Source organism: Brassica oleracea, chromosome C4 (genome assembly GCF_000695525.1).
Source record: "Brassica oleracea var. oleracea cultivar TO1000 chromosome C4, BOL, whole genome shotgun sequence".
Taxonomy (NCBI): domain Eukaryota; kingdom Viridiplantae; phylum Streptophyta; class Magnoliopsida; order Brassicales; family Brassicaceae; genus Brassica; species Brassica oleracea.
Window position 1 is genome coordinate 1,523,516 of NC_027751.1, and position 18,193 is coordinate 1,541,708.

Genomic DNA, 18,193 nt, shown 5'->3' on the forward strand with positions numbered 1-18,193 from the left:
TTTATTTCAACACCTTCTCGGTAGAAGTCATTAGACTCTCTAGGAAAGTTGTGCATTTTTGGGAAACTTATGTTTGAGAAGACAAAGTCTTTAATTAGTGTTATATTTCTTAAAAAACCAAAGATAAAGTGGTTATATAATAAAGTACAGTGTAGTTGATCAAAAAAATAAAATAATAAAGTAGAGTGTCTTGAATATTTGTTAGATATGAGTCATATGACTTATGTACAAGGTTTATACATAGGGAATAAAACTTGATATCACATGTTCCTTCTAAAAGTATTCATAAGTAAGAAGACCATTGCTTCTTTTTCTGTATTATTTAAAAGTAGCTTTTAACTGAAGATTCCTTAAGCTACAGTTTAAAGTTCGAGTGTAACAGTTTCTTTCTTAGACTCTTCTTTTCTTTCTCTCTCTGTTCTTTCTCTCCCGTGTGTAAATAAGGAGGAGAGAGAGAGAGAAGATAAGAGAGAAGATAGAACTAAAGTTCATTTCTTTCTCTTCTCCATCTGCTACTTCTTCACAAGCTCCTGTCTCCTCTCCTTTTCTCTGTTGTGAGTCCTCGAATGCTGCATGCAAGTCCTTTAACTCTCTTATACTGTCCTGCTCGTAGTGGTGCTTAGAACTTGATTTTGAGGTGTTTAGATTGACCAGGGTTTCTAGTTTTCATACCAGATAGATATTGTTTTAGTTTTTTGTTTAGAGGTTATAAATGGGTTCTCTTAGAGGAAACGTTGAAGAGCCTATCTCTCAGTCATTACCTAGACAAAACTCTTTATATAGTTTAAAGCTCCATGAGGTTCAAAACCACTTAGGAAGCTCCGCAAAACCATTAGGAAGCATGAACTTCGATGAGCTTCTCAAGAATGTCTGGTCTGCTGAAGCTACTAATCAGCCACGAGAAGCAACAGAGGCAGGGCTCTCTCGTCAAGGCAGCTTGGCTTTGCCTCGAGGTCTCAGCAAGAAGACAGTTGAAGAGGTTTGGAGAGAAATTCAACATGACAAGAACGGAAGCAGTGGTAATCCTCATGGTGAGAGGATAGATAATAATAATAATAATAAACAGCCTACACTTGGTGAAATCACACTTGAGGACTTGTTGTTGAAAGCTGGTGTAGTGACTGAGACTGTACTCCCTCAAACTGTTGTTAATGTAGCTTCAAATGAGCCATGGGTTCAGTATCATCATCCTCAGCATCAACAACAAGGGTTTATGCCATATCCGGTTTGTGAGATGCAAGAAATGGTGTCACCAATGAATATGATGATGGGTGATGCACCACAAGCGCATGGGAGGAAAAGAGTGGCTCCATCAGGAGGAGATATTGTGGAGAGGGTTGTAGAGAGGAGGCAGAAGAGGATGATCAAGAACAGAGAATCTGCTGCACGTTCAAGAGCTAGGAAGCAGGTTAAGAATGATGAAGAAAACAATAACAAACTTATTTGTTATAATATTGAATATTTTTGTGGTGATGAGCAGGCTTATACTCATGAGTTAGAGATCAAGGTTTCAAGCTTAGAAGAAGAAAACGAAAAACTTCGGAGGCTAAAGGTAAAAGTCCCATCTCTTCTTGTTTCTATGTTGTAACTTCGTTTAAATGGTAACCATTTTTATTAAGTGGTTTCTTTATGTTTTGAATATTTGATTTAATGGTAGGAGGTGGAGAAGATCCTGCCAAGTGAACCACCACCGGATCCTAAGTGGAAGCTCAGGCGAACAAGCTCTGCTTCTTTCTGATCTTAAGAGACTTTGGTTCTTTCTTGTTCTTCTTTATGTTGGTTCTTACTAGAGAGAGAGACAGCTTTGTTTTTGTTCTTTGTATATTATGTAAACTTTATTGACTCAGAACAATGTCTTAAATTACATTTCCTTTTGCTACTTGTTTATAACTTCTTTTAGGCCCAAAACATGATGATATGGCTTTTTGGTTACCCTCAACTGGCACAACAAATATGTGTAAGCTTCTAGGCACTGTATTGGTTCAAGCTTTTGAGTAGGAACACTTGTTCATTTATGTATTCAACAACATTACCTTACAGTGAAGAAATAAATTTTTGTTGTAGTTATTGACTCAAATTATGGAACTACAAAAATGACATCTAAACACAGTCAGATAAGGCTACACTTCAGAAGTGTCAAATACATAGAAATAAGATAATAGATTAATAAAGCTAAACCAGCGCGGGCTGGTCCAGTGATGATTACTTGAGAGAGCTTCGGCCCCAATACGGGAAGCCACTTGGGTTCGATTCGCGCTTGCCACCAGAGCATTCACATTCTTTCTCCGGGGAAAGGGGCAACCCACTACCCATTTTTTAACCACGCGTTAGTGGTCGGGTGGTAGCAAGGCGTTTAAGCGTCGGTAAGCAAGCTAAGTTCGACTCCGACTGCACTCAGATATCCCTAACGTGTGGCCACCGCTGATTTAACATTCCATCGCGGAAGAGCGGTTTACCGTTTTTTTAGATTAATAAAGCTACACGTTGGAAAACTTCGTCAAATTCAATTTTTTATGTTATGTTTTCTTAATATATAGCACATATATTTGATTATATGATAAATTGCTTTCAGAATTTCAGAATATTATTTTTATAATTTCTAATCTTATTAATAAAATTTGTTTGTATGTCGAAAAATCAGAATCAGGTTTAAGATACGTTTTGGGCCTTTAGTGCATGATTAATGGGGGGAGGGGGGAGTTCTTAGCGGAATATAAGAAACCGCCTCTTAACTTTTAACTAAAAAAACTAAGAACCGGCTCTTTCATGGTACATAGACATCGATCGCTCTAACTTTTAACTAAAACAACCTAAGAACCGGCTCTCAAAAATATGACAATTTTTCTTTATTAAATAGTTGCATCCTAAAGTTACATAAGATGATGGTCAAAGAGGTTAAAAATATTTTTTGTGTCCATTTTTCTAGAGAATAGAGATTTCATGTTAGTCCACTGATTTAGACAATATATGAAGTTTTATTAAATTAACTGTTAAAAAATTAAAGACAATACTCATGTACCATGAAAGAGAGTTTATAATACATTAATACAAAATTATAGTGAGGTTAGAAATTTGTAAACAATACTAAACAGAGAAAATTTCATTATATAGAGAATTTACCGAAAATAAGGGTGATGGTCAAAAATTATGAGATTTTGAGAAAAAAAATAAAAAATTATGACAATCTTGTTTTATTGCATAATTGCATCCTGACTGACATAAGATGATGGTCAAAAAGGTTTGAAATATTTTTTTGTGTCCGTTTCTCTAGAGAATAGATATTTATAGTGGTTAGTCCAATGATTTAAGCAGTATATAGATTTTGATTAAATTAATTGTTAAAAAAATTAGAGCGATGTCTATGTACCATGAAAAAGATTTAGCATACATTATTACAAATTTAGAATTTGTATAGAAAATTTTAAGCAACACTAAAGAGTGTAAACATCAATATAAAGAGCACTTACCGAAAAATTTAATTTTGTAGGGGTTAAACCTTCAGATTTTGAAAAAAAATCAAAAATATGACAATCTTTCTTTATGGAATAATTTCATCCTAAAGTTACATAGGATGATGGTCAAAGAGGTTTAGAATATTTTGTATCCGTTTTTCTAGAGAATAGAGATGTCATAGTGGTTAGTCCACTCATTTGGCCAATATATGAAATTTTATTAAATTAATTGTTAAATAATTAAAGACAATACTCATGTACCCTGAAAGAGAGTTTAGAATACATTAATACAAATGCATAATGTGGTTAGAAATTTTTAAACAACACTAAAATGCGTTAACTTCATTATATAAGGAATTTACCGAAAACTCAATTTCGTAGGGGTTAACCTCCAGATTTTGAGAACAAATAAAAAAATATGACAATCTTGTTCTATTGCATAAGTGCATCCTGAACTTAAATAGGATGATGGTTAAAGAGTTTTTAAATCTTTGTTGTGTCTATTTCTGTTGAGAATATATATTTTATAGTGATTAGTCCCCTGATTTAAGCAGTATATAAAGTGTTACTAAATTAATTGTTAAAAAATTAGAGCGATGTCTATATACCATGAAAGAAGGGTTATCATACATTTATACAAATTTAGAGTTTGGTTAGAATATGTTAAGCAACACTAAAGGGTGTAAACTTTCATATATAGAGCATTTACCGAAAAACTCAATTTTGTAAGGGTTAACCTTCAGATTTTGAGAAAAAAAAATCAAAAAATGAAAATATTGCTTTATTGCATAGTTGCATCTTGCACTGACATAGTATTATAGGCAAAGATGTTTGGAATCTTTGTGTGCCCGTTTCCTTAGAGAATAGGCATTTCATAGTGGTTAGTCCACTAATTTAGACAATATATGAATTTTTATTAAATTAATTGTTTAATAATTAGAGAGAATACTCATGTACCATGAAAAAGTATTTAGAATATATTAAGACAAATATAGAATGTGGTTAGAAAACTGTAAAGAACAATAAAGAGTGTAAACTACATTTTATAGAGCATTTACCGACAACCCTATTTCGTAGGAGTGTGAACCTTTAGATTTTGAGAAATAATCAAAAATATTACAAAACTGTTTTATTGCATTGTTTCATCCTGCATTGACAAATGATGATGGTCAAAAAGGTTTGAAATATTTTTTGTGTTCGTCTCTCTGGAGAATATAAAGGTTAGTCCACTGATTTAAGCAGTATAAAAAGTTTTATTAAATTAATTGTTAAAATATTTGAGCGATGTCAATATACCGTGAAAGAGAGTTTAGCATAAATTAATGTATAATGTTGTTAGAAATTTTTAAACAACTCTAAAGAGTGTAAACTTCAATATATAGAGCACTTACTCAAAAACTAAATTTCGTAGGAGTTAGCCTTCAGATTTTGATAAAATCAAAAATATGAAAATCTTGCTTTATGGAATATTTGCATCCTAAATTGACATAGGATGATGGTCAAAGAAGTTTGAAATCTTTATTGTTTCCGTTCTCTAGAGAATAGAGATTTCATGTTAGTCCACTGATTAGGCAATATATAAAGTTTTATTAAATTAGCAGTTAAAGAATTAAAGACAATACTCATGTACCATGAAAGAGAGTTTAAAATACATTAATACAAATTTATAATGTGTTTAAAATTTTTTAAGCAATACTAAACAGAGAAAATTTCATTACATAGAGTATTTACCGAAAATCAAATTTCGTATGGGTAAAACCTTCAGATTTTGAGAAAAATTCAAAAATTATGACAATCTTGTTTTGTTGCATAATTGCATCATGCACTGACATAGGATGATGGTCAAAAAGGTTTGAAATATTTTTTTTTGTCCATTTCTCTAGAGAATAGATATTTATAGTGGTTAGTCCAATGATTTAAGCAATATATAGATTTTTATTAAATTAATTGTTAAAAAGATTAGAGCAATGTCTATGTACCATGAAAGAGATTTAGCATACATTATTACAAATGTAGAATGTGTCTAAAAAATTTTAAGCAACACTAAAGAGTGTAAACATCAATATAAAAAGCACTTACCGAAAAACTTAATTTCATAGGGGTTAACCTTCAGATTTTGAAAAAAATTCAAAAATATGACAATCTTGTTTTATTGCAAAGTTGAATCCTGCACTGGCTTAGGATGATTTTAAAAGAGATTTGGAATTTTTTTGTGTTTTTCTCTAGAGAATAGAGATTTCATAGTGGGTTTAGCCCATTGATTTAGGCAATATATGAAGTTTTATTAAATTAACAGTTAAAAATTAGAGACAATACTAATGTACCCTGAAAGAGAGTTTATAATTTATTAATACAAATGTATAATGTGGTTATAAATTTTTAAACACCACTAAAGAGTGTAAATTTTATTATATAGAGCATTTACCGAAAACTCAATTTTGTTGGCGTTAACCTTCAGATTTTGATAAAAATTCAAAAATTATGATCAATCTTGTTTTATTGCATAGTTTCATCCTGAACTGACATAGGATGATGGTCAAAGAGGTTTGAAATCTTTTTTATGTCAATATCTCTAGAGAATATATATTTCATTGTGGTTAGTACACTTATTTAGGAAATATATGAAGTTCTATTAAATTAACCGTAAAACAATTAGAAACAATACTCATGTACCACGAAAAAGAGTTTAGAATACATTAATACAGATGTAGAATGTGGTTAGAAATTTTAAAACAACACAAAAGAGTGTAAACTTCATTATATAGAGCTTTTACTGAAAACTCAATTTTGTAGGAGTTAACTTTCAGATTGCGAGAAAAACTCAAAAATTATAGCAAAACTTTTTTATTGCATAGTTGCATCATGTACTGACATAGGATGATGGTCAAAGAGAATTGAAATTTTTTTTGTGTCTGTTTCTCGAGAGAATATATATTTATAGTGGTTATTCCACTGATTTAAGCAATATATTGAGTTTTATTAAATTAAATGTTAAAAACTTGAGCGATGTTTATGTACCATAAAAGAGAGTTTAGAATAAATTAATACAAATTTATAATGTGGTTAGAAATTTTTATACAACACTGAAGAGTGTAAACATCAATATAAAGAGCACTTAACGAAAAACTTAATTTCATAGGGGTTAACCTTAAGATTTTGAGAAAAATTCAAAATATGACAATCTTGCTTTATTGCAAATTTGCATCTTGCACTGGCATAGGATGATTTTCAAAGAGTTTTGGAATTTTTTTGTGTCTTTCTCTAGATAATAGAGATTTCATAGTGGTTAGTCCACTGATTTAGGCAATATATGAAGTTTTATTAAATTAACAGTTAAATTAATTGTAAAACCATTAGAGACGATACTCATGTACCACGAAAGAGAGTTTAGAATACATTAATGTAAATGTAGAATGTGGTTAGAAATTTTTAAACAACACAAAAGAGTGTAAGCTTCATTATATAGAGCATTTACCGAACACTCGATTTCGTAGGAGTTAACCTTCAGATTAAGAGGAAAATTAAAAAATTATAACAAAACTTTTTTATTGCATAGTTGCATCCTGTACTGACATAGGAAGATGGTCAAAGAGGTTTGAAATCTTTTTTTGTGCCTGTTTCTCTAGAGAATATATATTTTATAGTGGTTAGTCCACTAATTTAGGCAATATATGAAGTTTTATTAAATTAACAGTTAAAAATTAGAGAAAATACTAATGTACCATGAAAGAGAGTTTAGAATATATTAATAAAATGTATAATGTGGTTATAAATTTTTAAACACCTCTAAAGAGTGTAAATTTCATTATATAGAGTATTTACCGAAAAACTAAATATTTCATAGGGGTTAACCTTCAGATTTTGATAAAAATTCAAAAATTATGACAATCTTGTTTTATTGTTTCATCTTGAATGGACATAGGATGATGGTCAAAGAGATTTGAAATCTTTTTTTTTCTTGACGTCAAAAGGCCATTCTATTACTCAAACTTGAGGTGGTCTGGTAACCAGACCGGAATAGAACAACCGATAAAATGTAACTCCCTATGGAAGGATCTAGCAGTCTTAGCTAAAAAATCTGAAATCTGATTGCGCGCTCGTGGAACATGAATGATGTTGAAATCCGGGAAGCATATTTGTAGTGTCTCTATCCTCTCCAATTCCGTCGCAAAGCTTGGCCAAGCATGAGGTTCCTTTATCATTGCAATCAGCTCTTTACAGTCTGTCCTAAATATTTGGCATGTTGAATGTTGAAGCATATTCTCCATTGCCCACCGCATTGCTTCTACTTCCGAAATCTTTTTTTTTTTGTCAATTTCTCTAAAGAATATATATTTCATGGTGGTTAGTACACTTATTTAGGAATTATATGAAGTTCTATTAAATTAACTGTAAAACAATTAGAGACGATACTCATGTACCACGAAAGAGTGTTTAGAATACATTAATACAAATGTAGAATATGGTTAGAAATTTTTAAACAACACAAAAGAGTGTAAACTTCATTATATAGAGCATTTACTGAATACTCAATTTCGTAGGAGTTAACCTTCAGACTGAGAGAAGAATTCAAAAATTATAAGAAATCTTTTTTATTGCATAGTTGCATCCTCTACTGACATAGGATGATGGACAAAGAGGTTTAGAATATTTTTTGTGTCCGTTTTTCTATAGAATAGAGATGTCATAGTGGTTAGTCCACTCATTTGGGCAATATATGAAGTTTTAATAAATTAATTGTTAAAAATTAAAGACAATACTCATGTACCTTGAGAGAGAGTTTAGAATACATTAATACAAATGCATAATATGGTTAGAAATTTTTAAACAGCACTAAAATGTGTTAACATCATTATATAAGGAATTTACCGAAAACTCAATTAAGTGGGGGTTAACCTTCAGATTTTGAGAAAAAATCAAAAAATATGACAATCTTGTTTAATTGCATAAGTGCATCCTGAAGTCAAATAGGATGATTGTTAAAGAGTTTTTAAATCTTTGTTGTGTCCATTTCTCTAGAGAATATATATTTTATTAGTCCCCTGATTTAAGCAGTATATAAAGATTATTAAATTAAATGTTAAAAAATTAGAGCGATGTCTATATACCGTGAAAGAAGGTTTATCATACATTAGTACAAATTTAGAATGTGGTTAGAAAATATTAAGAAACACTAAAGGTTGTAAACTTCCATATATAGAGCATTTACCGGAAAAAACTCAATTTCGTAGGGGTTAACCTTCAGATTTTTGAGAAAAAAAATCAAAAAAATGAAAATATTGCTTTATTGAATAGTTTCATCTTGCACTGACATAGGATTACAGTCAAAGATGTTTGGAATCTTTTTGTCCCCGTTTCTTTAGAGAATATACATTTAATAGTGGTTAGTCCACTAATTTAAACAATATATGAAGTTTTATTAAATTAATTGCTTAATAATTAGAGAGGATGCTCATGTACCATGAAAAAGTATTTAGAATATATTAAGACAAATGTAGAATGTGGTTAGAAAACTCTAAACAACAATAAAGAGTGTAAACTTCATTTTATAGAGCATTTACCAACAACCCGATTTCGTAGGAGTGTTAACCTTTAAATTTTGAGAAAAAATCAAAAATATGACAAACTTGTTTTATTGCATAGTTGCATCATGCACTGACAAATGTTGATGTCAAAAAAGTTTGAAATATTTTTTTGTGTCCTTTTCTCTAGAGAATAAATATTTTATAAGAGTTAGTCGACTGATTTAAGTAGTATAAAAAGTTTTATAAAATTAATTGTTAAAATGTTTGAGGGATGTCTATGTACCGTGAAAGGTAGTTTAGCATAAATTAATGTATAACGTGGTTATAAATTTTAAACAACACTAAAGAGTGTAAACTTCATTATATAGAACGCTTACTGAAAAACTAAATTTCGTAGGGGGTTAACCTTCTGATTTTGATAGAAAATCAAAAATATAAAATCTTGATTTATGGAATAGTTGCATCCTAAAGTGATATATGATGATGCTCAAAGAGGTTTAGAATCTTTATAGATTTCGTTTCTCTAGAGAACAGAGATTTCATGTTAGTCTACTGATTTAGACAATATATGTTGTTTTTTAAATTAATAGTTAAAAAATTAAAAACAATACTCATGTACCATGAAAGAGAGTTTATAATACATTAATACAAATTTATAATTTGGTTAGAAATTTTTGAACAATACTAAACAGAGAAAATTTCATTATATAGAGCATTTACCGAAAATCAAATTTCGTACGGGTGTTAACATTCAGATTTTGAGAAAAATTTAAAAATTATGACAATCTTGTTTTATTGGATAATTTCATCATCCACTGACATAGGATGATGGTCAAAAAAGTTTGAAATCTTTTTGTGTGTCTGTTTCTCTAGAGAATATATATTTTATAGTGGTTATTCCACTGATTTAAGCAGTATATTGAGTTTTATTAAATTAATTGTCAAAAATTTGAGCGATTGTTTATGTACCATAAAAGAAAGTTTAGAATAAATTAATACAAATGTATAATATGGTTAGAAATTTTTATACAACACTGAAGAGTGTAAACTTCAATATATAGAGCACTTACCGAAAAACTAAATTTCATAGGGGGTTAACCTTCAGATTTTGATAAAAAAATTCAAAATTATGTCAATCTTGCTTTATGGAATAGTTGCATCCTGACGTTACATAGGATGATTGTCAAAGAGGTTTAGAGTATTTTTTGTGTCCGTTTTTCTATAGAATAGAGATGTCATAGTGGTTATTAAACTAATTGTTAAAAAATTAAAGACAATACTCATGTACCTTGAAATAGAGTTTAGAATACGTTAATACAAATGTATAATGTGGTTATAAATTTTTAAACAACACTAAAATGTGCTAACTTCATTATATAATTAATTTACCGAAAACTCAACTTCGTTGGGGTTAACCTTCAGATTTTGAGAAAAAAAAACAAAAAATATGACAATCTTTTTTTACTGCATAAGTGCATCCTGAACTCAAATAGGATGACGGTTAAAGAGTTTCTAAATCTTTGTTGTGTCCATATCTCTAGAGAATATATATTTTATAGTGGTTAGTCCCCTGATTTAAGCAATATATAAAGTTTTATTAAATTAATTGTTAACAAATTAGAGCGATGTCTATATACCATGAAAGAAGGTTTATCATATATTATTAAGAATTTAGAATGTGGTTAGAAAATATTAAGCAACACTAAAGGGTGTAAACTTCCATATATAAACCATTTACCGGAAAAACTTAATTTCGTAGGTGTTAACCTTCAGATTTTGAGAAAAAATCAAAATATGGAAATATTTTTTTATTGCATAGTTGCAGATTTTACAGACATATGATTATAGTCAAAGATGATTGGAATCTTTTTGTACCCGTTTCTTTAGAGAATAGACATTTCATAGTGGTTAGCCCACTAATTTAAGCAATATATGAAGTTTTATTAAATTAACTGTTTAATAATTAGATAGGATACTCATGTACCATGAAAAAGTATTTAGAATATATTGTGACAAATGGAGAATGTAGTTAGAAAACTGTAAACAACAATAAATAGTGTAAACTTCATTTTATAAAGCATTTACTGACAACTCCATTTTGTAGGAGTGTTAACCTTTAGATTTTGAGAAAAAATAAAAAAATATGACAAATTTGTTTTATTGCATAGTTGCATCCTGCATTGACAAATTATGATGATCAAAAAGGTTTGAAATATTTTTTGTGTCCGTTTCTCTAGAGAATAAATATTTTATAACAGTTAGTCGACTGATTTAAGTAGTATAAAAAGTTTTATAAAATTAATTGTTAAAATGTTTGAGGGATGTCTATGTACCGTGAAAGGTAGTTTAGCATAAATTAATGTATAATGTGGTTAGAAATTTTTAAACAACACTAAAGAGTGTAAACTTCGATATATATAGAGCACTTACTTAAAAACTAAATTTCGTAAGGGTTGTTAACCTTCAGATTTTGATAGAAAATCAAAAATATGAAAATCTTGCTTTATGGAATAGTTGCATCCTAAAGTGACATATGATTATGGTCAAAGAGGTTTGGAATCATTATTGCTTCCGTTTTTCTAGAGAATTGAGATTTCATGTTAGTCCACTGATTTAGACAATATATGAAGTTTTATTAAATTAACAGTTAAAAAATTAAAGACAATACTCATGTACCATGAAAGAGAGTTTATAATTTATTAATACAAATTTAATTTTTGGTTAGAAATTTTTAAACAATACTAAACAGAGAAAATTTCATTATATAGAGCATTTACCGAAAATCAAATTTCGTATGATTTTTAGAAAACTTCAAAAATTATGACAATCTTATTTTATTGCATAATTACATCCTGCAATGACATAGGATGATGGTCAAAAAGGTTTGAAATATTTTTTTGTATCCGTTTCTCTAGAGAATAGATATTTATAGTGGTTAGTCCGATGATTTAAGCAGTTTATAGATTTTTATTAAATTAATTGATAAACAAAATTAGGACGATGTCTATGTACCATGAAATAGATTTAGAATACATTATTACAAATGTAGAATGTGTCTAGAAAATTTTAAGCAACACTAAAGTGTGTAAACATCAATACAAAGAGCATTTACCAAAAAACTTAATTTTGTAGGGGTTAAGCCTTCAGCTTTTGAGAAAAATTCAAAAATATGACAATTTGCTTTATAGAATAGTTGCATCCTGAACTTACATATGATGATGGTCAAAGAGGTTTAGAATATTTTTTGTGTCTGTTTTTCTATAGAATAGAGATGTAATTGTAGTGGTTAGTCCACTCATTTGGGTAATATATGAAGTTTTATTAAACTAATTGTTAAACAATTAAAGACAATACTCATGTACCTTGAAAGAGAGTTTAGAATACATTAATACAAATGCATAATGTGGTTAGAAATTTTTAAACAACACTAAAATGTGCTAACTTCATATATAAAGAATTTACCGAAAACTCAATTTCGTTAGGGTTAACCTTCAAATTTTGAGAGAAAAACAAAAAATATAACAATTTTGTTTTATTCAAGAAGTGCATCCTGAACTCAAATAGGAAGATGGTTAAAGAGTTTCTAAATCTTTTTTGTGTCCATTTCTCTAGAGAATATATATTTTATAGTGGTTAATCCCCTGATTTTTAGCAATATAAAAAGTTTTATTAAATTAATTGTTAAAAAATTAGAGCGATGTCTATATACCAAGAAAGAAGGTTTATCATACATTATTACAAATTTAGAATGTGGTTAGAATATATTATTCAACACTAAAGGGTGTAACCTTCCATATAGAGAGCATTTACGGGGAAAACTCAATTTCGTAGTGGTTAACCTTCAGATTTTGAGAAAAAAATCAAAAAATCAAAAATATGAAAATACTTCTTTATTGCATAGTTGCATCTTTCGCAAAATAGGATTATAGTCAAAGATGTTTGGAATCTTTTTGCGCCCGTTTCTTTAGAGAATAGACATTTCATAGTGGTTAGTCCACTAATTTAAGCAATATATGAAGTTTTATTAAATTAATTGTTTAATAATTAGATAGGATACTCATGTACCATGAAAAAGTATTTAGAATATATTAAGAAAAATGTAGAATGTGGTTAGAAAACTGTAAACAACAATAAAGAGTGTAAACTTCATTTTATAGAGCATTTACCGACAACTCAATTTCGTAGGAGTGTTAACCTTTAGATTTTGAGAAAAAAATCAAAAATATAACAAACTTGTTTTATTGCATAGTTGCATCCTGCATTGACAAATGATGATGATCAAAAAGGATTTAAATATTTTTTGTTTCCGTTTCTTTAGAGAATAAATATTTTATAATAGTTAGTCCACTGATATAAGCAGTATTAAAAAACTTTAGGCGGGAATATTTGGACGACTTACATGTAAGTCGTCTGTTTTAATTTCTTTACCAGACGACTGAAATGTAAGTCGTCCGAGTAAAATGATCCGGTTAGGTTAAAACGTACATTGGTAAAATTAAAGGTTCGGTACGATGTGGACGACTGAAATATACGTCGTCCGGGTAAATTATTCAACAGACGACTGAAATATAAGTCGCCCACACCCTAAACATAACCCCTAAACTTAATTATCTAATTAAACACTTCATAAAACCAAATCAAACTTGAAAAGTATTTACTATACATAGAAATAAACACATATAGGTGAAAACTAATTTTTGAAAAAAACATTTTAGTTTTCCAAAATCTAACCCTAACAATACATACAATACTACAACATATGTTTGCCAAACTCCTAAACCAAAGTATTTCATGATTCACTACTTCCACTCATCTATCTTCAAAACAAATCAATTTTATCATATCTTAATTTATATCACTTAAAACTGTTTATAATTACTTGATTTTTATTTTTCACGCATCAAAATATTTTTTTACAAGATTTATAAATTATTTTTAAAATAAACCGGTACCAGACGACTTACACTTCAGTCGTCCAGACGACTTCCAACATCTCAGACGACTCAGACGATTTACTAGGGCTATATTCGTAAAAATGGCTTCTGTTTTTTTGTTTGGTCACAAGGGGCTGAGCTGTAATTTCACTAGGCTTTTAGGTTAGTTTTTCATTTGATTCAAGTTTGGGTATAGGTTTGGGATTAAAATCAAGTTGTGGGTTAGTTTCGGCAAAAACCCCAAATTTGTAACCAAAGAAGCTAAGTTTTGAAGACTAAAATAGCTCACTGACTGGTTGAGTCCAACACGAAAAGATTGTGTTTAGTTTTATTAAATTAATGGTTAAAATATTTGTGGGATGTCTATGTACCTTGAAAGGTAGTTTAGCATAAATTAATGTATAATGTGGTTAGAAATTTTTAACAACACTATAGAGTGTAAACTTCGATATATATAGAGCACTTACTTAAAAACTAAATTTCGTAGGGGTTAACCTTCAGATTTTGATAGAAAATCAAAAATATGAAAATCTTGCTTTATGGAACAGTTGCATCCTAAAGTGACATATGATGATGGTCAAAGAGGTTTGAAATCTTTATTGCTTCCGATTCTCTAGAGAATAGAGATTTCATCTTAGTCCACTGATTTATACAATATATGAAGTTTTATTAAATTAACAGTTAAAAAATTAAAGACAATACTCATGTACCATGAAAGAGAGTTTATAATACTTTAATAAAAATTTAAAATTTGGTTAGAAATTTTTAAACAATACTAAACAGAGAAAATTTCATTATATAGAGTATTTACCGAAAATCAAATTTCGTATGGGTGTTAACATTCAGATTTTGAGAAAAATTTAAAAACTATGACAATCTTGTTTTATTGCATAATTGCATCATGCAATGATATAGGATGATGGTCAAAAATGTTTGTAATTTTTTTTGTGTCCGTTTCTCTAGAGAATATATATTTTATAGTGGTTATTGTACTCATTTAAGGAGTATATTGAATTTTATTAAATTAATTGTTAGAAATTAGAGCGATGTTTATGTACCATAAAAGAGAGTTTAGAATAAATTAATACAAATGTAGAATGTCTCTAGAAAATTTTAAGCAACACTAAAGAGCGTAAACTTAAATATATAGAGCACTTACCAAAAAACTAAATTTCATAGAGGTTAACCTTCAGATTTTGATTAAAATTCAAAAATATGACAATTGATGGAATAGTTGCATCCTGAAGTTACATAGAATGATGGTCAAAGAGGTTTAGAATACTTTTTGTGTCCGTTTTTCTATAGAATAGAGATGTCATAGTGGTTACTCCACTCATTTGGGCAATATATGAAGTTTTATTAAACTAATAGTTAAACAATTAAAGACAACACTCATGTACCTTGAAAGGGAGTTTAGAATACATTAATACAAATGCATAATGTGGTTAGAAATTTTTAAACAACACTAAAATGTGCTAACTTCATTATATAAGGAATTTACCGAAAACTCAATTTCGTTGGGGTTAACCTTCAGATTTTGAAAAAAAACAAAAAATATGACAATCTTGTTTTATTGCATTAATGCATCATGAACTTAAATAGGATGATGGATAAATAGTTTCTAAATCTTTGTTGTGTCCATTTCTCTAGAGGATATATATTTTATAGTGGCTAGTCTCCTGATTTAAACAATATATCAAGTTTTATTAAATTAGTTGTTAAAAATTAGAGTGATGTCTATATAGCATGAAAGAAGGTTTATCATACATTATTACAAATTTGGAACGTGGTTATAAAATATTAAGCAACACTAAAGGGTGTAAACTTCCATATATAGAGCATTTACCGAAAAAACTCAATTTCGTAGGGGTTAACTCTTCAGATTTTGAGAAATAATTCCTTAGTGGTTAAACCTTCAGAATTCATTCACTAAACCTTCTGATTTTGAGAAAAAAATCAAAATATGGAAATATTTCTTTATTGCATAGTTGCATATTTTACAAACATAAGATTATAGTCAAAGATGATTGGAATCTTTTTATACCCGTTTCTTTAGAGAATAGACATTTCATAGTGGTTAGTCCAATAATTTAAGCAATATATGAAGTTTTATTAAATTAACTGTTTAATAATTAGATAGGATACTCATGTACCATGAAAAAGTATTTAGAATATATTAAGACAAATGTAGAATGTAGTTAGAAAACTGTAAACAACAATAAATAGTGTAAACTTCATTTTATAAAGCATTTACTGACAACTCCATTTTGTAGGAGTGCTAACCTTTAGATTTTGAGAAAAAATAAAAAAATATGACAAACTTGTTTTATTGCATAGTTGCATCCTGCATAGACAAATTATGATGATCAAAAAGGTTTGAAATATTTTTTGTGTATGTTTCTCTAGAAAATAAATATTTTATAACAGTTAGTCCACTGATTTAAGCTGTATAAAAAGTTTTATTAAATTAATTGTTAAAATATTTGAGGGATGTCTATGTACCGTGAAAAGTAGTTTAGCATAAATTAATGTATAATGTGGTTAGAAATTTTTAAACAACACTAAAAAGTGTAAACTTCGATATATATAGAGCACTTACTTAAAAACTAAATTTCGTAGGGATTGTTAACCTTCAAATTTTGATAGAAAATCAAAAATATGAAAATCTTACTTTATGGAATAGTTGCATCCTAAAATGACATATGATGATGGTCAAAGAGGTTTGAAATTTTTATTGCTTCTGATTCTCTAGAGAAATGAGATTTCATCTTAGTCCACTGATTTAGACAATATATGAAGTTTTATTAAATTAACAGTTAAAAAATTAAAGACAATACTCATGTACCTTGAAAGAGAGTTTATAATACATTAATAAAAATTTATAATTTGGTTAGAAATTTTTAAACAATACTAAACAGAGAAAAATTCATTATATATAGCATTTACCGAAAATCAAATTTCGTATGGGTGTTAACATTTAGATTTTAAGAAAAATTCAAAAACTATGACAATCTTGTTTTATTGCATAATTGCATCCTTTACTGACATAGGATGATGGTCAAAAAGGTTTGAGATTTTTTTTTGTCCGTTTCTCTAGAGAATATATATTTTATTGTGGTTATTCTACTGATTTAAGCAGTATATTGATTTTTATTAAATTAATTGTTAAAAATTAGAGCGATGTTTATGTACCTTAAAAGAGAGTTTAGAATAAATTAATACAAATGTAGAATGTCTCTAGAAAATTTTAAGCAACACTAAAGAGCGTAAACTTCAATATATGGAGCACTTACCGAAAAACTAATTTTCATAGAGGTTAACCTTCAGATTTTGATAAAAATTCAAAAATATGACAATCTTGCTTGATGGAATAGTTGCATCCTGAAGTTACATATGATGATGGTCAAAGAGGTTTAGAATATTTTTTGTGTCCATTTTTCTATAGAATAGAGATGTCATAGCGGTTAGTCCACTCATTTGGGCAATATATGAAGTTTTATTAAACTAATAGTTAAACAATTAAAGACAATACTCATGTACCTTGAAAGGGACTTTAGAATACATTAATACAAATGCATAATGTGGTTAGAAATTTTGAAACAACACTAAAATGTGCTAACTTCATTATATAAAGAATTTACCGAAAACTCAATTTCGTTAGGGTTAACCTTCAGATTTTGAGAGAAAACAAAAAAATATGACAATCTTGTTTTATTGAATAAAAGCATCATGAACTCAAATAGGATGATGGATAAAGAGTTTCTAAATATTTGTTGTGTCCATTTCTCTAAAGGATATATATTTTATAGTGACTAATCTTCTGATTTAAGCAATATATCAAGTTTTATTAAATTAGTTGTTAAAAAATTAGAGCGATGTCTATATAGCATGAAAGAAGGTTTATCATACATTATTACAAATTTGGAACGTGGTTATAAGATATTAAGCAACACTAAAGGGTGTAAACTTCCATATATAGAGCATTTACCGAAAAAACTCAATTTCGTAGGGGTTAACCCTTCAGATTTTGAGAAATAATTCTGAAGTGGTTAAACCTTCAGAATTCATTCACTAAACCTTCAGATTTTGAGAAAAAAATCAAAATATGGAAATATTTCTTTATTGCATAGTTGCATATTTTACAAACATAAGATTATAGTCAAAGATGATTGGAATCTTTTTGTACCCGTTTCTTTAGAGAATAGACATTTCATAGTGGTTAGTCCAATAATTTAAGCAATATATGAAGTTTTATTAAATTAACTGTTTAATAATTAGATTG

At 28.8% G+C, this 18,193-nt stretch overlaps 1 protein-coding gene across 2 annotated transcripts; it reads left to right on the plus strand.

Annotated features, from left to right (window-relative positions):
- The first annotated feature begins 453 nt into the window (after positions 1-453).
- LOC106340459 (ABSCISIC ACID-INSENSITIVE 5-like protein 3) lies at positions 454-1,897 on the plus strand. 2 transcript variants are annotated; one of them, XM_013779338.1, is made up of 4 exons: positions 454-1,031; positions 1,158-1,408; positions 1,481-1,552; positions 1,658-1,897. In XM_013779338.1, exons 1-4 carry the CDS (start codon positions 713-715, stop codon positions 1,736-1,738), a joined length of 723 nt encoding a protein of 240 aa, XP_013634792.1. In that variant the 5' UTR covers positions 454-712; the 3' UTR covers positions 1,739-1,897. The 2 variants fall into 2 exon arrangements, with proteins under 2 accessions (XP_013634792.1, XP_013634791.1); XM_013779337.1 differs by having other exon boundaries at positions 454-1,408.
- The last annotated feature ends 16,296 nt before the right edge of the window (positions 1,898-18,193 follow it).

Coding starts and splice junctions, on each gene's coding strand:
- LOC106340459 (XM_013779337.1), top strand. CDS start 713: ATGGGTTCTCTTAGAGGAAACGTTGAAGAGCCTATCTCTCAGTCATTA. Junction 1,409..1,480: donor GTTCAAGAGCTAGGAAGCAG/GTTAAGAATGAT, acceptor GGTGATGAGCAG/GCTTATACTCATGAGTTAGA. Junction 1,553..1,657: donor AAAAACTTCGGAGGCTAAAG/GTAAAAGTCCCA, acceptor ATTTAATGGTAG/GAGGTGGAGAAGATCCTGCC.